This window comes from Urocitellus parryii, chromosome 1, assembly GCF_045843805.1.
Source record: "Urocitellus parryii isolate mUroPar1 chromosome 1, mUroPar1.hap1, whole genome shotgun sequence".
Lineage (NCBI taxonomy): Eukaryota > Metazoa > Chordata > Mammalia > Rodentia > Sciuridae > Urocitellus > Urocitellus parryii.
The window spans coordinates 65,104,622-65,124,370 of record NC_135531.1 but is presented as its reverse complement, the minus strand read 5'-3'; the positions used below and the strand labels follow the sequence as shown (position 1 = coordinate 65,124,370).

The 19,749-nt window shown below is 32.9% G+C and overlaps 1 protein-coding gene across 1 annotated transcript in view; it reads left to right on the top strand.

The window, feature by feature from the left end:
* The window catches only part of Ssbp2 (single stranded DNA binding protein 2), a 342,976-nt gene that overhangs the window by 92,272 nt on the left and 230,955 nt on the right, over positions 1-19,749 (top strand). Inside the window, exon 3 of the mRNA XM_026394552.2 lies at positions 18,590-18,651. Coding sequence (XP_026250337.1) covers positions 18,590-18,651 — 62 coding nt within the window. The remainder of the gene's footprint in view (positions 1-18,589; positions 18,652-19,749) is intronic.

Genomic DNA, 19,749 nt, shown 5'->3' with positions numbered 1-19,749 from the left:
CAGTTATCAATATGTGTAATATAGTCTTTGTAGATTATATATAAGGATTTTTAGTATCCCCAAATGCCATTTCTGTGCCACTCATTAGCCTAGTCACCTTCCATGACAACCAATAATAAGAAAGAAAATTTGCTTAAAAAACCACCATACCTCTAGTTTTAATATTTTTTCATTTTTCACAATTTTGGAAAATGTGGTTTTTATTTGCTTTTATTTTGCATAGATAATAGTTCATTGCTTTAAAAATATTTTTAATCTCATTTTGATGACTTTTTAATCTTTCTCCTTTACTTTTTTCAGCTTTGAATTAAAACTTTCTCACACTGGTACATTTTCTTCAAACTGTATTATAATGAGGGATGACGAGGATATTGAGTTTTGTTATGTGGTAGGCACATAATATGCCAAAGTACATTACATATGTTACTTCTAATTCTTTATTTTATTAGAATTTTATAGTTATACATAGTGTTTGGGTTCATCTCTACAAATTCATAAATGCATGGAATTTGATCACAATTTATAATCCTCCCTTATCCCTTCCACTTTTCCTTCCAGTTCTCCTTTCCCTCTCCCGTATTTCTTCCTCTAATCTGCTACACTTCCTTTCACTTGTCTCTTGATTTATGTTTGGTTGGTTCTTTCCACCTATGCATAAAGGTGAAGTTCTCTGTGATATATTTACATATGCACATAACATGATTTAAAAAAAAATTAGTTGTAGGTGGACACAATACCTATGCACATAACATGATTTTTAAAAAAATTTAGTTGTAGGTGGACACGATACCTTTACAGATATATATATATATATATATAGTGCTGAGGATCCTACCACTGAGCTACAACCCCAGCTCACATAACATGACTTTTAAAGAATTCATTCTGCATTGCCTCCCCTTATCTATCCCTGCACACACACACACACACACACACACACACTCTCTCTCTCTCTCTCTCTTTGGCGGGGTGCAGGGTTCAGGGGATTGAACTCAGGGGCATTCAGCCACTGAGCCACATCCTCAACCCTGCTTTGTATTTTATTTAGAGACAGAGTCTCATTGAGTTGCTTAGTGCCTTTCTGTGGCTGAGTCTGTCTTTGAACTCATGATCCTCCTGCCTTAGCCTTCCAAGCCATTGGGTTTACAGGCATGTGCCACCAAGTCTGTCTCTTGATCTCCTTCTACATTACGGATTTTCCCTATATCTTTATGTTATACAATCCAGTGCTCCCCCTTTCTTTTATTTTACTCTAGCTTCTGCATATGAGAGCAAACATTTGACCTTTGAGTTTTGGACTTTGGCTTATTTCACTTAGCATGATATTCTCCATTTCTATCCTTTTACTAGCAGATGCCATAATTTCATTCTTCTTTATGGCTGAGTAGAACTTCATTTTGTGTGTGTGTGTGTGTGTGTGTGTGTGTGTATCTCACAGTACATATTTATATATATATATGTATATGCATTTATATATATATACATTTATATATATATACATTTATATATATATACATTTATATATATATATTTATATATATATACATTTATATATATATACATTTATATATATATATTTATATATATATACATTTATATATATATATATATTTATATATATATACATATATATATATATATTTATATATATACATTTATATATATATATATTTATATATATATATATATATAAAATCAATCACAGTTTTTTAATCCATTCATCTACTGATGGGTACCTGAGTTGATTCCGTAATTTATTTGTTGTGAATTGTGCTGCAATAAATTTTGAGTTGCTGTCATCATGGTAGCACTCCAATTTTAGATATTTTGGGAAAATATCAAGGAGTGGGATAACTGGGTCATATGGTGGTTCTATTTCTAGTTTTTTGAGGATTCTTTTTTTTTTTTTAAAGAGAGAGTGAGAGAGGAGAGAGAGTGAGAGAGAGAGAGAGAGAATTTTTAATATTTATTTTTTAGTTCTTGGCGGACACAACATCCTTGTTGGTATGTGGTGCTGAGGATCGAACCCGGGCCGCACGCATGCCAGGCGAGCGCGCTACCGCTTGAGCCACATCCCCAGCCCCTTTTGAGGATTCTTCATAGTGCTTTCCAGAGTGGTTGAATTAGTCTGCAGTCCTGCTAACAATGTATAAGTATACCTTTTCCTCCACAACATCACCTTCATTTATTATTGTTTGTATTCTTGATCATTGCTATTCTGACTGGAGTAAGAGAAAATCTTAATGTGTTTTCAGTTTGAATTTCCCTGATTGCTAAAGATGTTGAACATTTTTTTCATATGTTTGTTGGCTGTTTGTGTTTCTTCTTTTGAGAAGTTTCTACTTAGTTCTTTTGCCTATTTATTGATCAGGGTTTTTTTTTGATATTAAGGTTTTTGAATTCTTCATATATTCTGGGTATTAATCTCCAATTGGAGGAATATCTGGCCAAGATTTTCTCCCATTCTGTAGGATCTCTCTCGATGCTCTTAATTATTTTCTCTGCTGTACAGAAGCTTTTTAGTTTTATGGTATCTCACATATTGATTCTTGGTTTTGTTTTTTGTACTTTGGGGGTCTTGTTAAGGCACTCGGTGCCAGCACCTATATGATAAAGCATTAACCTTATGTTTTCTTCTATGTTGTAAGACTTCTGGTCTAATTCCTGAATCTTTGATACATTTTGATTTGAGTTTTGTGAAGGTTGAGAGATAAGGATCTAGTTTCATTTTCTACTCTATCCAGTTATCCTAGCACCATTTGTTAAAAAGATTGTCTTTTCTCCAAAATATATTTTTGGCATGCTTTTCAAATATCAGATGGCTTTTGGTATGTGGATTTGTCTCTGTGTCTTCTATGTTGCATTGGTCATTATGTCTATTTTTATGCCAATACTATGGTGTTTTTGATTTTGTTTTTACTAATGTTCTTTAGTATAATTTCAGATCAGGTATTATGAAGCCTCCTGCTTTGCTTTTCTTGCTTAGTATTGCTTTGGCTCTTCTGGGTTTCTTATTCTTCCAAATGAATTTAAGAATCATTTTTGCTAATTCTGTGAAGAATGTTATTGGCATTTTGATTGCATTGAATCTATATATTGCTTTTGGAGTATGGTCATTTTTATAATATTGACTCTGTCTATCTAGGAACATGGGATGTGTTTCCATATTTTAAGGTTTTCTTCAATTTCTTTTCCTATTTGTATCCAAAGTGATTTGGCAAGAAAAGGAAATCAAAGGGATACAAATAGGGAAAGAAAAAGACAAACTATCTTAGTCTGTTGACAGTATATCTAGAAAACCCGAAAAACTATACCAGAAGACTTCTAGAGTTATGAGTTTAGCAAAGTAGCAGGATACAAGATCAACTCCCATAAATCAATCGTTTTCCTATACTCCAACAGTTGATTCAGCTGAGGAAGAAATCAGGAAAACCATCCCATTACAATAATCTCAAAAAAATTAATACTTGGGAATTAAACTAACTAAGGAGATAAAGACCTTTACAATGAAAATTATTGAATACTGAGGAAAGAAATTGCATCTTTCTCTGGTTTTACTTCATATAATATATTTTGGAGTGTTCCTTTCCTTTCAATTTCATGAAATAATTTTAGAAAGACTGGTGCTAGTTCTTCTGTAAAAGTTTGGTATAACTCAGCTAAGAATCCATCTGTTTCTGGGCTTTTCTCTTTCAGGAGGCTTTTAATTGCTATTTCAATCTCATTATTTGATATTGGTCTGTTTGGGCTTTCTGTATCTTTATAATTCAATTTGAGCAGGTCATATGGGCTTAGAAATTTGTTAGTGTCTTCCAGATTTTCCAGTTTATTGGAATATAGATTTCAAAATAGATTCTGATAATTCTTTGGATTTCAGAAGGGTCTGTGGTGATATTTCCTTTTTCATATCTGTTCTTGTTGATTTGGGTCTTCACACTCTTTTCTTTTGGTTAGTTTGATTAAAGGTATGTCCACATTATTTATATTTTCAATGAACCAACTCTTTGTTACATTTATCCTATGTATTGATTTTTTATTCTCAATTTCATTGATTTTGGCTCTGATCTTAATTATTTCCTATATTCTCCTGATTTTGGAATTTGTTCTTTTTCTAGGGCCTTCAGGTGGAACATAATCTTATTTATTTGGGATCTCTCTAATTTTTTAATATAGGCATTCAGTGCTATAAATTTGCCTGTTAGAACTTCTTTCATAGTGTCCCAGGAATTTTGCTATGTTATATCTCTGTTCTTATTTATTTCTAAGAATTTCTTTATTTCTCATTTCTTTTTTGATACACCCTTAATTTAAGAGAATATTATTCAATCTCCATGTGTTTATGTAGTTTCTATTATTTTTCTTTTTAAAAGTTTTTGATGGTTCTTTTTAAACATTTGTTTATTTATACACAGTCCTGAGAATCAAACCCAGTGTCTCACACATGCTAGACAAGTGCTCTACCACTGAGCTCTACCACAAAGCTGCGGATTTGTAGCATCAGTCCATTATGATCTGATAAGATACATAGAATTATGTTGATTTTTTAAAAAAATAATTGCTAAGACTTGTTTTGTGGCCTAGAATATGATGTATTTTAGAAAAAGTTCCATGTGCAGCTGAGAAGAACATGAATTCAACAGTTTTGGGATGGAATAGTATAAAGATATATTAGGTCCATTTGATTTAGAGTATTATTTAGGTTGGAGATATCTTTATTAATTTTGTATTTTGATGGCCTGTCTGTTGGTAGTAAGGGTGTGTTGAAATTACCCAGTATTATTGTGTTGGAGTCTATGTGGGATTTATTCAGTTTCATGGAGTTTTTATTTTATTTAAAAAGTGTTTGAAAATTTAATTGGCTGTATTAACTTGTGGGGCATTGTGTAAGATCATTATCTCTTCTTGTTGGATAATTCCCTTTCTAGGTTGTAGTTGCATTCTTTGTCTTTTCAGATTAATATTTGCTTGAAATAGGCTTTGTCAGGTAAGAGAATAGCTACTCTGGCTTGTTTTAGTGGTCTGTATGCATGAAATATTTTTTGCCTTCCTTTTACCTGTGGATGTCTTTGCCTATAAGATGAGTCTCTTGTAAATAGCATACTGTTGGATCTTGTTTTTTGATCCATTCTGCTAATCTGTGACTTTTAGTTGGGGAGTTGAGACCATTAACATTCAACATTAGTATGGATATGTGTTTGTGGTTTCCTGCAATTTTGATATTTTGCTGTATTTTATCCTGTCTTGATTATCATTTGGTGGGTTATTACTTTACTGAACATCCTCTGGGAGCTTTGGGAATTGTCTTTTAGTTCCTTTGTGTGCAGTTTGAATATTCTTTATAATGCTGGATTGGTGCTTATAATTTCTTTTAGTTTATTTCTGTCATAGAAAGGTTTTATGTACCTCTGGAATTTGAAAGTGAACTTTGCTGTATATAATAACCATGTTTGGCAGTTACTTTCTTTTAGGGCTTGGATTTTCTCATTCCAGGCCCTTCTTGATTTTAGGATGTGGATTGAGAAACCAGAAGTGAGCTTTATTGGTTTGTCTTTAAATATGACCTGATGTTTCTCTCTTGCAGCTTTTAATATTCTTCCCTTATTTTCTACATTAGGCATTTTGACTATAATATGTTGTAATGAACTTTTCATTTAAATAGGTCTATTTAGAGTCCTGTAAGCCTCTTGTATTTAGATGTGTATCTGATTTCTGATATGGGAAAAGTTTTTTGTAACTATCTCATTGAAAATGTTCTTTATGTCTTTAGTTTGTATCTTCGTGTTTTCTATATCCCAGTGATTCTCAGGTTTGGTTTTTTTAATGTTGTCTCAGAGTTCTTGTATATTCTGGTCATAGTCTATATTTTTTCCCCTTTATTCATTCTGTGTACTCAAGATCATCTAGCCTGTCTTTAAGGTCTGAAATTCTGTCTTCAAGGGCTGAGGTTTTATTTTCTATGCATTCTAATATGTTAGTGATACCTTCAAGTGAAATTTTAATTTGATTAATCATGTCTTTCATTTCTAGGAGTTCTGCTTGGTTTCTTTTCATTGTTTCTATTTATTAATTAAAGTGGTCTTTCATCTCTTCTAATTGTGTTTGATTGTGCTAGCAGCTTGTGTTTGCCTGCTTATACCATAGAGTTTCTCTCATCTGGACTTTCCTCAGTGCTGTGTTCCTATAACTGCTCTCTTAATTCCTTCCTTAGGTCTTCTTTTAGATCACTGAACATTTTAATAGTTTTTTTATAATCTTTTGCTGGGATTTCATCCATCTCATTGTCAGTGGGATCCTTTGTTGGGGGATTGTGGATTTTGGGGAGAGATTTTGTTTGTCTGTTTCCTCATGTTTTCAGAGGTTTTCAACTTGCACATAAGTTGAGGTGGATTTCCCTACCTCTTTTTTTTTTTTTTGAGAGAGAGAGAGAATTTTTTAATATTTATTTTTTAGTTTTCCGTGGACACAACATTTTTGTTTGTATATGGTGCTGAGGATCGAACCAGGGCTGCATGCATGCCAGGCGAGCACATTACCGCTTGAGCCACATCCCCAGCCCTCCCTACCTCTTTATATGAATATCCTTTTGTGTGTAATTATCTTATTTATTCTGGGACTTCTCTCTTTTTTTGATGTGTGTAGATGCTACAGGGTGGGACCTGAAGTCCTTCTCAGATTTGTCCTTCTTGGTTTGGGGCTTTTGTCTCCTCATTTGAGTTGGAGTAATTTTATGACTGAGGAGGAGTAGACTGTGTGTGGATTGAGATTCACTGCTGCTTGATTGAGATGTGAGTATTTCTCAGCTGTGGGATCTCTACTCTGTGATTTTGAAGTGACCCAATCTCTTTCCAGCCCCTCTTAGAAGAAGCGGGGATCCAGGAGTGGCACTAATGTCAGCAACAGATGTACAACTTTATATTAAATGTCCTTTGACTGTGATAATATTTGCTGTCTCTTTGGGAAGCTGTACACCTAAGTTGTGTGCTTTGGTCTTGAGCCAGGTACAACTTGGAGTACCGCTTTCCTCTACTCTGCCATCTTCAAAATCCCCTCTAATTCCTTTAAGAAATTTACAAGGCATATTATTGCTGTTTTATTGATTAGAACAATATAACTCAGAGCATTTATATAACTGTGTCATAGTTACACAGCTTAGTGAATTATAGCCACTAGCTGTATATGAATTTTGAGCACTTGAAATATAACTAATGAAATTGATGAGTGCTATGTTTTAAAGTAAACATTACATTTTAAGGCTTATTTTGAACAAATAATATAAACTATCATCATTACTTTAAAAAAATTTGACCACATATTAATATTTTGGATATATTGAATAAAAATGTATTACTAAAATTAATTTTATCTTATTACTTAATATGGCTATTTAAAAATTTACAGTGACATAGGTGACTCTTATTTGTAGCCCATGTTTGTATTTCTATTGGACAGTGCTACTTGAAATCACATTTTGTCTAGTGATCTTATGAGTGTAGCCTCTACCACATCAGGGATACAAAGGCAACCCATTGCCCATAATGCCCCGAATGGCTTTCTTGAGATTAAGTTGCTCCCCGAACATAAAGTTAAGGAATAATCTTATTTCTAGTTTATGTGAATTAGCCAGCCCTATTTGGAAATTAGGAATTTTAGAGGTTTGATCTTAACATATCACTAATTAATAAATTAATTAATTAATGAAGATCTCTAAAACATTTTTTTTTCTGTTCAAGGGTTTGTATATAAATGTCATACTTTGGTATTTTATTTTACTAGACAATATTTTGGCAGTCTGTCTATTAAAGTCCAAATGAATGGATATTATTCTCTTACATTATAGAAAACTTACAATGTGTTTGGGAGTGGAGTGGTTTAATTAAAGGGACCAAAGAGGATTTCTTTTGTTATAGGATTTTTTACACACTTAAATATATATATGCAAATATGCATTATTTTATATTATTTAAACATATAAATGTTGAAAATATGTTCTCTTAAATTATCTGCATTTAAAGAGGGAAGCCTGGAGATAGATTTGTGATAACTCATTGCTGAGAACACCCAAGCATTTTTTTTTATTTCAGTTGGTTAAATTTTAATAGCTTGCTATTTCCTCCCTCACATTTTAAATTTCTGCAATATATAGCTGCTTGTGTTTACAGGTACCATAAAGTTTCTGTCATCTGGGCTTTCCTCAGTGGTATGTTCCTTCTGCCTAAGTTCTTTTCCCCTTCTCTTCTCAAAAACCTTAGAAATCCCTCTTCTTAGGTAGGCTTTCTTAGGCTCTTTTTCTAAGCTGATAGTGCATTTTGCCAGGACTGGTACATGAAGACCTTTACATACTATGCTAGGAAGTTTGCACTTTATCTTCTTGGTCAAATGGACATTTCAAAAATTTTAAAGTAAAAGAATAACAATGTCTATACTCTGATGTCTAGTGATCTTATTTCTTACAAATGGAGAGTTTAAAAAAGAGAATATAATATTTTAGAGCTCTATACACTACTTGCTCTGTCTTAATTTTTCTTGGATCATGTAGAAGTGTAAGGCTGCTTGTTGTAGAATAACTGATTAACCAGTTTAGCCTTGCAGGGCTCTCTTGTCTCCCTAGATTCTCCCTAGTCTATTCCCAGGTTTTTAACCTCATTCAGAACTGTTACACAAAGAACTTAAAATAGAAAGACATACTTATTTGTATTGATTATTGTGGTAAAAAGGAAATGATTGAAATGACACCAATTATTTAGAAATCAAATGTTCTCACTCTGGTTCAAGGAAAGGTAGAATACTTCTTTCAACTTTGACATTCTCCCTCAGGATATGAATAAATGTGATGTTTAATGAGCTCCTCTAACTGAGGATTTACTGTTTCTTTTACTTGTATGGACTGGCTCTTTGTTATGGGTGAAGTTGTGAGAAGTTCAAATTGGAAATCCAGGCATCATCTCAACACGCAAGATGTGATTCTCTATAGCCTGATCTTTCACTTGGGCTTAGCCTTTCTAGAAGTGCCCTTGACTTAGTCAGTCAGAAATTGGAATGTTCTTGATGGGTTTTGTTATTGGTTAGAAGAGTGGAGGACATAATTATTATTAGCTCAGCTTTTTTTCTTAATTAAAAAAAGATAGCATTGAACTAACAGTAGAAATCAAATCATTTCTCCGAATTTCACTCTTTTGATGTTTTCTTTGATTTATGAAAGGTTTTAAATCACTACCTGTATCCTAAATATAGTTTGTCTGACTTTTCATTTTCTTACCCCTAGGGAGAGACTCAATTTTTTTTAAAGAAATATGCTCAACACAGAGACCTTCTTCTGCTTTATTAACTTTCAACATTCAGAAACTAAAAAAAGAGTGTAAGAAATCTTCCCAATTTTATATCAACTTGTTTCGTAACTTTGAATTCATTAGGAGCTATGTTTTTTTCCTAGTTATATTGTTTTCTTTTTTGTAATTTATTTTTTTATTTTGCAGTGCTGGGGATCAAACCTGGGGCCTTGATCATGCTAAGCAAGTGCTCTACCACTGAACCATATCCACAGCCCTAATTATATTGTTTTAATACACAAAGAATCCATGTTTGTTGCTGAAATTTTGCATGGTATTTATGCTACAGAATGAGGTTGAATAGCCTTAACAAATAAAATTAAGAATTGGAATGTTGAAGAGATTATAGATTCTTTCTTTACCTTCATTTTCTTTTACTTGTTTATGATACATTACTGTCCCTTTTTTGTCATAAATTAATCACATTTGCCTGAAATAGAAACTTAAAAACATCTACTAGATTGGTTCTTCAGATTGTATTAGGATTGCTAAGGTATTGAACACCATAGAGTCCAAAAGTCTGTTCTGTCTTTCACCTATATGAAAAGAGTAAATAAAGTTATTATTTCTAAACTTGTTTCTTCAACTTGAATTTGGAGGCAATAGAGTGTACTGTGTAAGAGTAATACCTTTGGGTCAGACTTTCTGGATTTGAATTATATTTTAAATTTTTCTTACTAACTTGTTTTTCTTAATTATAGAAAGAAGATAATCATAATAATGCTTCTGAATTATGCTAAGGTTTAAATGAATTAATGTACATTAATTGCTTAGCATAGTTCCTGGCAGATAGTAAATGCCCCAAAGTGTTATTTTTTAAAATTTGTGACTGATATTTTTCTGTCTAGTGTAGTTTCTTTCTTTTTTTAGAGTCAAGTGTAAATATATATCCTATCCATACATGTATGCACCACCTATCATTTGGATGGCCCACAGTCTTCCTACCTTTTGATATTATCCTTTCTATCAAAATGGCTTCTGCCCTAGTCCCTAATATTGTAGGCTGTCAAGTTTTCTCCAACTTCTCTGAGCCTTACTTGGAGGTACTTGGGGTTCTCTTGTTACAATTTCTTGTTCTTGTTGAGTATTATGTTTCCATTCTGCTACTCCCTCTTAAGGCTAATCCCTTTTTTATGTCTGAAATTTTGTTTCCTTCATAACTTCAAAGCTCTATTATCTCACTGCTCTTGTATATAAAGGATTCTTATAGAAGGTCAGGGGATAACTGAAAAAAAATTAAGCATTGTATGGGTAACAGCATTAGCTTGAATATTAGACACAACTCATATTAATTTTTTTGATATTGCCACAAAGAGTTTCTCACTAGCTATTTTCCTGTGGAGGCAATTTGCCTCTAATCTTATTGACACCTTGAAACTTCTCCCATTTTCTCTTTTTCTGAATCCCCCTGGATACCCAAAAGTTCTTTCTGAGATATCATTATCAGCCTCCTAAATTCTTATGTAAAGAATAATAAGAATTATGTAGAATAACAAGTGTTACTTAGCTCTTTGTTGCTGTGACCTGACAGAACAACTGAGAGGAGGAAAGGTTTATTTTGAGCTCATACTTTCAGAGATTTAGTCCATGGTCAGCAGACTTAAATGCTTTGGGCCCAAAGTGAGGCAGAACATGATGGCAGAAGGGCGTGGTGGAAAAATGATACTCTGTTCAAGGTAGCTGGGAAGCAGGGAGCAGGTTTTATTGATTGATTGATTGATTGATTGATTGATTGATTTTGGTACCAGGGATTGAACCCAGGGGCATTTAACAACTAAGCCACATCCCCAACCCTTATTTTTAAAAATTTTTATATTTTGAGACAGCCCTAAGTTTTAAGTTGCTTTCCTCTCATACTATTCTTGAGGCTGGCTTTGAATTTGCAATCCTCCCGCCTCAGCCTTTTGAACCACTGGGATTATAGATGTGTGCCACAATGCTTGGCAGAAGATAAACCCTTTTAGGGCATGCCCCCAGTGACTCATCTGTTATATTTACCATACTGTCTGTCCATTCAAACTAGAGTAAACGGATTAGATTACAGTCTCATAACCTAATCATTTCAGCTTTGAATATTCCTATATTGACATTGGAGCTTTTGGGGGTCACCTCATAATTCAGCTCATAACATTGAGTATTTGTTTAGCTTTTTATAATTCTTTCCTCTCATACTATTCCTACAGACCTCTGTTTTTATGGATCAAAGAATAAAACCAAAAAAGAAAACAAAAATAAAAAAGGATTCATTATGGAGTTTTCCCTGTAAAAAAACATTTTCCTTTAAGAGGGTGTCTTCTTTCCTTCTGAAGCAAACAGCACTGCCCAGTGAAACTTTCTGTAATTATGGAAGTGATACTTGCTTTCTAATAAGGTCCCTATTAATTTTAGGTAACTGTTTAGTACTTGGCATGTGGCTGGTGCAAATAAGGAATATTAAGTTAACAATTTTAAATTATGGAAGCCACATGTGAATAATAGGTATTATGTTAAATAACTCAGTTTTAGATTATCTACTTTAAAGTATAGTCAGAATTCTTTTCCTGTTAAACTTATATTGATTTTAATTTTTGAATTGAGATATAAAATATTTTACTTAAATTTTATTTTTTAATTTACATTTAGTTTAGTGTGTAGATGTACTCATACATGGAATATTTTAGAAAATCTGTGGGAATGTAAGGTTGTATCTAAGTTAGAAATCTTAGCAAACTTATCTTGGAACAAATTTGTATATAGGTATACAGAGTCTTCTTTATCCTTTTATGGTAGTAAAAGGATTTCTGAATATTCATTCAAATTCAAAAACTATTGTGAAGGATTCAGCAATACTTTGAAAAGTTTGGATCCCATGAGTTTCTAACCTGCTACTGTGCTGTTAGAGATGTTGTTGAAATGAGTTTGGATCTGCCAAAAAGTACTATATTGACAGGGCCAGAACTGCCAAAAAGTGCAGCAGCAACAAAAGCTTCACTTTTGAAGCCAGAGAAAGGAAGTTTCTCTTCTTCCTCCTGACTTTTGATCTCCTGCTAGTGTCTCCTGATGTCAGAATTTAACAGGAAGCCAGTTGGTAAGGAGAATAAGAAATATAATTTCCAGAATCCCAGCTCTAAGTATAGAATGGAGTGTACAGAAAGGTGGATGTGGAGGTGAGACACAATACATAAATTATTAGTAGCAGCATACCTCTCCAGAAGCAAATAAAGATGAAAAGTTAAGCAAATGTGTTTGCTTAACTTTTGTGTGCACAAGTGAGCACACCTATTTATGTTTGTATCATTTTTTTTCTTTGCACAGATGTTAGTTTATAATACACATTGTTCTAACTTTTGATTGTTTTGTTTCTTGTTAGATTTTAGAAATTGTTTTATATTGATTCATTAAATGTCACAATTCTCCTTTTATGGTCATAGAATATTTCATTCTATGAAATGTGCTGTGATATATTTCATCAAGCCCCTACTGATGGAAATTAGGTTATATCCTGTCCTTCACAATTATAAATAATGCTTTAATGAACTCTTTCATATATATGAAAAAATACATATGTACATATATAAATGTAACGCATCTGACTATATTTATATATGATAGGATAAATTACTAGAATAATTGCCATATCAGATAATATATAATTTATAATTACCTTGAGGCATATTTGCCTTCAATATATCTTGTTCATGATTCAGTGTTTGGTCTGAGTAGAAATGCTGAAAATGCTAGATCTTTTGATAGAGACAGCATAATTATAGAAAAGAACTCTAATGCAGAAATATGACAGATGAAGGGGTCTCAAGATGTATATAAAAGTCACAAGAGAATACAGCCTGTAGCTGGTCCAATGATAGAAGGAAGAGAGGTTGATAGTTCAACAGGAAATAGCCTTTTGGGGGAGGAAATACACATTGGGATTGCTATAATGGAAAAAGAAAAACTGGATAATGGGGGAGAACTTGTTGGCATAGATGCCACTCAAACATTTAACTAAGCCTGAAGTCTATGAAGCAGTACAACAGAAAATACCTCTTCATAAATAATAGGAAAATTATTTTGAAGGGCTGGGGATGTGGCTCAAGTGGTAACACACTTGCAGGGCACTGGGTTCGATCCTCAGCACCACACAGAAATAAAAATAAAGATGTTGTGTCCACCAAAAACTGAAAAATAAATATAAATAAATAAATATAAATATAAAAAAAATCTCTCTCTCTCTCTCTGTCTCTCTCTCTCTCTCTCTCTCAAAAATTGTTTCTGAAATGACAATTGGCATTTAGGAGTATTTTTTGTCTATTTTTCAATACTACCAATCATCAATGCATGTTTGTTAAAAAAATAACTACAGATGAGTAAAATTTTAAAATGGAACTAACTCTCTGTTATCCTTTTTTAGAAAATAATGGTAAATTTACATTCATCCAATTGTACACACACGCATCAAAACTTAGAATCACTATTGGTGAATGTTTCTCAGATTTTTTCTAATTTCCATTTTTTCTAAGAATGCTTCAATAAATGTGGCTTAGTTTTCTACAGGGCAGGGTTAAACTTGTTTTGAGTACCATTTCATGCTTTCTGTAAACAAGTAATACCTAGAACAGCGATTTATTTGGAGGCATCAATACCATTTGCTATAGAAACATATTTCTATGTAGACCCATCTCTTCTTTGCAAATACTTAAAGCATAGCTTTACTTGTTTTTCATTCAATAACTATAAAAGGATGGCTTTTCTGTTCAATATGATGGATCAATGTTCTAGCTGCTCCTGGCACAGATTTGTAATTTAAGGTGAAAAAGATGAATTCTACTCACTATATAGTAAAAAAAAAATGTTATGAGGCAGAAAGCAATGATGAATGTGAAGCATTTTGAGTTTCTTTTAAGGAATAATAATATGTAATAATTTAAAAATACACACGGATTGTCTTCAGACTTCCTCACATAAAAGACGATATCAAATATAAAGCATACAGGTAGTTTCTTAGAATATTTTATCTCCTGAAATAGCTGAAGTCATCTCACATTCTTCTTTTAATTAAAAGCAGTAATTAATTAGCAGTATTTGCTTTATTTTATTAGTATATTACGCAAAGTCAAAATGAACTGAGATGAAATATAAGAACACTGCTTTGAAAAACTTTGTGTTCATATGATTAGGTTGATTTCAGTGATAAGGAATATTAGTGTGTGGGAGATGCATTTGTGAGGTCCCATTCTTATGCCCTTTCAGTGAGATATAAGTTAATGTAAGGCAAAAGATTAAGAGAAGAATGAGACAGGGTTTGACTAAATTATACTTTCATCAGGACAGCAGAGTTTTATTTCTCTTAAGTTTTAATTTTAGTCAGCTTTTTTTCTGCTTTGACCAAAAGACCTGACAAGAACAATTTTAAGAAGGAAAAGTTTATTTTGGTGCTTACAGTTTCAGAGGTCTCAGTCTATAGACAGCCAGCTCCATTCTTCAGAACTCAAGGCCAGGCAAGAACATCATGGTGGAAGAGTGTGGTAGAGTCAAGCAGCTGAAGACACTGTACCAAGAAGCAGAGAGAGCAAGCTCTGCTCAATAGGACAAAATATATTCCCCAAAGGCACGCCCCCAGGGACCCACCTCCTCTAGCCAAACCCTACCATACCAGCCCACAGTTACCACTCAGTTAATCCCTATCAAGGGATTAATTCATGGATTGGGTTAAAACTCTCATAACTCAATCATTTCACCTCTAAACCTTCTTGCATTGCCTCACACATGAGCTTTTGGGGGACACCTTGCATCCAAACCATAACAAATCTCACTAAGTATTGTTACTTATTTTTAGGAACCAATAAGACACTGTGTTAATCAACTAAAATAATCAAATAAAAAAAATTGAAATATATGTACAAGGTGACATATGTACAAATATTTGTGTTATTTTTAAGGAGAATTCAAATTAGGGTCTGACTTATATAACATGTCCTAGTTTATTGTTCATATTTAGTATTTCTAACTTCATTAATTACTGGAAATTCTTAATTTAAGAAAAGGGAAATTGCATGGTAATGGAGGGAGACCCTCATTGTTATACAAAATTACACATAAGAGGTTGTGAGGGGAACGGGAAAATAAACAAGGAGAGAAATGAAATACAGTAGATGGGGTAGAGAGAGAAGATGGGAGGGGAGGGGAGGAGGGATAGTAGAGGATAGGAAAGGTAGCAGAATACAACAGTTACTAATAGGGCATTATGTAAAAATGTGGATGTGTAACAGATGTGATTCTGCAATCTGTATTTGTGGTAAAAATGGGAGTTCATAACCAACTTGAATCTAATGTATGAAACGTGATATGTCAAGAGCTTTGTAATGTTTTGAACAACCAATAAAAAAATTTAATACTCTTAAAATGGTTATCACATTTCTAATCTTTGGAAAAAGTTTGTATTTTGAGAACAAATTACTTGTCTACTTCAAAGTTCTCAGTCCATTATATTTATGTAATTAAGAACTCTAAAAAATGCTTCAATGATAGTAATGGTACTTAAGGCTTTGATCTCTTCCTTTAAGTTGCCACCCCTCCCCAATTAGGGCCACTTTTTGAGTTTATTTTATGTTTTACAATTTTGATTTTTTAAAGTCCTTTGGGGATAAAATAACTGAGTTATTTCATAGTAGATGATATAAAGAATTGGTTGACTTTTTTTTGAAATATATGGTTATATTTGTTTACTTTTTCAAAATGTTAAGGACCTTTGAACAAATTGTGCTGCTTGGGGTATTGTTAAACCACTTTTTATTATTTTAACTAAAAAAAACAAGGAACATACTTATACACAGAGTTTATTGTGAGGCATTTCTGGATCTTATTATTTAAAACTATGAACTAACTTCATTATTTTCCTCTGCCCCTTTACTGCTTTTTCTCCCCCTGTACCATTTGTAATCTTCTAGTATAAACACAATTTGCCCCCTCCCCCTTTTAATTAGTTTATGATCTACCTTCCTACAAAGCATAATCCTGAAGAAAGGGATTTTTATTGTTTGTGTTCACTGCTATCCACTGCTTTGAAAAGATACCATATAAATGCCCATACAGATTTCAAAATTCCAAATTTACTTTGTAAAACATACTTAGTCTGAATTTTTAATTTTTGAGAGATATTGACTTTATTTTAAATTTTTGTAATGGCGAACTCAAAGTCATCTGAAATATAAATACTTGTAAAGTTAATATCACCTTGTATTTTTTTAAAAAACTCTTACTTCATTCATAACCTATAAAATTAGAAATTTGTTTTAAAATGCAATCCTTAAGGTATAACTTAGTCTACATATTAAGCCCAGTCTCTTGAAAATTCCTCAGTCAGTGGTGATAACTGATGTTCATATTGATGATTTTGATATGCCTTAAAATCCTGAAATGCCTTTTGATTCACCAAAGGGAAGGAAGGAACAATGGAAGGCAGGCAGGCAGGCAGACTTCAAAAGTTAAGTTCTCCTAGAGAACATTATATTAAGCGAAATAAGTCAGGCATAGAAAAACAAATACTACATGTCCTCACTTATATATGGAAGCTAAAAAAAAAGTTGATCTGGTAGAAGTAGTGAGCCTGGATGGGTGTAGGGAAGGCAAGGATGGAGAGAGGATGGTTAATAGGTACAAGGGTGCAGTTGGACAAGAGGAACAACTTCTAATGTTCTAAAGCACAGTAGGATAACTACAGTTGACAACAATTAATTGGATATTTCAAAATAGCTAGTAGAAAGTATTTTGAATGTTTCCAACACAAAGAAATGATAAATGTTTGATGTGAAATGTAATACCAGTTATCATGATCTTACCATTACATGCTATATACATCAATTGAATAGCACACTGTATTACATAAGTATGCAATTACCTTGTGTCAATTTATTTTTTTTTAAAACTGGGTTCTCTTTAGATTGATTTCCTTTTTGTCATCTGAATACATGGTAAATCAACTAAATAGAACACAAATTCCAAAATTTTTAAAATAAATAACAGCTTAATTTGTTTAAATGATTAACGTTTTACTGCTTCCATTTATATCAGAAGCATAGAAAAATTTTCCTTAGTTTCAACTCTAATTGCTGTTTTTCCTAGTTGTACATATGATTTCCACCAAGGTATTTTATACTGTTTTGTTGAGTAAGTAAAAATTGTTTGGCACGTATCTAAATACTTGAATATTTATCACTGGAGTTTTGTGAGTACTGGTGACACTGATGCTGGAGTAAATTTTTATAGCATTGCTTTTCTAGGTAAAAGAAAAAATAACCACAGTAGCTAACAGTTATCAGGCATTTACTGTGTCAGTTACTCTAAGTGATTTTCATGTACTAACCAGTTTATTCCTTACAGCAACCCTTGGAAGTAGGTAACTACTATTATCCCTTTTTATAGATGAGGAAGTGGAGGCACAGAAGACTTAAGTAACTTCCCTCAGTTCAGACAGCTAATATATATGAAAGCTAAATTTATGCCCATGCCTAATTCTGCTTAAAGGAATATATTTTTAGTATTTTATTTTATAGGGGGCCATGGGTGGTGGTATATCAACCAAGATACAGATATACTAATTAAAAGAACATTAAATGTTTCAACAGAGAGAATATAATATGGGGAAATACAGGTTTAAGAAAACAAGGAACTGCAGAATGTATGAAGTTATATAAATCAATAATTGCCACAAGTAAGCAATAGGGCTGATGGATCAAAAGAAAGAAGCGTGGTTATCAGAATATTAGAGGGAAAACCTCCACAGCTGAGTCTTAAACTTCTAAGGAAAGACAACTTTCTGGCTATAAGGCCCCACTGAGCTTATGAGGTACCAAGCATCTCAAATTGCACAGAAAGATGGATTTGGAGTTGAGAGAAGAGCCTAATAACTTGTATAATGGGAAGCAAATTCAGGGAAATAATGGCAACATCTTCTCTCATAGACTAATTCAGTTTACAAATCATTATGTAAAATCAGTACTTGAAAAACTCCAGCAAAGAATAATGTGAAAAAAGATGAAAAACATTAAATTTACCTTTTAAAATGGGAAAAATAGGGGCTGGGGTTGTGACTCGGTAGTGGAGAGCTCGCCCAGCACATGTGAGGCCCTGGGTTCTATCCTCATCACCACATAAAAGATGAGTAAATGAAATAGAGAGATTGTGTTCAATTACAACTAAAAAATAACAAAATGGGAAAAATATTGTTTTGTATTATGTATGGGAAAAAGTATTAGTAAATTATTTAATATCTTTTTTATTCATTTTAGATAAGATGGGAAAAAAACATCACATTGGGGGAACCACCAGGATTCTTACATTCTTGGTGGTGGTAAGTATCTTTTATTCCATTTTTACTACATTGATAATGCATTTCAGTAGACTTGCACTATACTTATTTATATTTAATGCTTCTCTTTTAATTTTTACTTTCTAAAATTGTTATTTGAAAGTCAGCACTTTTAAAAGCAAAACTCAAAACTAGCGTTAGTGTTTTTTGACTTAAAGATGTTACTATTTAGTCAAGATGGAATTGAAACGACTATGTGGAATCTCCAACTGTAAGTATGATTATTGTATTTGTTTGTTAGGACTGCCATAACAAAATATCAGAGAACAAATGGCTTATACACAGCCAGAAGGACAGAAGTCTAAGATCAAGGTGCTAGAATGACTGGTTTCTGATGAGGGCCCTCTCTTAGGCTTGTAGACAGTCACCTTCTCACTATGACTTTACATTATAGGGGGAGAGAAAGAAAGAAAGCTTTTTGTGTCTCTTCTTAGAAGGGCACTAATCCCACAATGAGGGTCATACCTTTGTGACCACAACCAAATGTAATTATCCTCCAAAGGTCCACTTCAAAATGAATTTGAAAGTTAGGACTTCAACACATGAATTTGGAGGAGGTATACAATTCAGTCCATAGAAGATTTCCTCTTTTTACTTGCAGTGGCAAATGAGGATTGTACTTTTTTTGATTCTCTGCTCACTGACTATGTATAAGGTTGCTGTCTGTGAAGAGGCCTTTTAAATTGTCATAATGCTAGACCACTTCATAAGCTTCAGAACACCATTCCTGTTTCTTCCTTGAAGCCTCACTTTTCCTCTTGAGAATTGGAAATGGGAGATAATAATTTGATTGGCTAACCCTATTCCAAAATAACAGCCATCCATCAAATGGAAAATTTCTAAGAACAAGAGGGGAATAAATTACAAATAAACAGGCACTGAAACAAATTTATCTTCATTTTCTCAAGATGTAAAAGCATATTCATGAGAAATGGTTTTCTGATAAAGTGCTAAGCAGATACTGAACTATTCATATGTATTTTTGTTTCTTGTTTGTTTTGAAGACCACAATTTTATATTTCTTTACATTTCTGCCATATGGGTGGTAACTTTTAAGTTTCATTTATTCATATGCTTTGA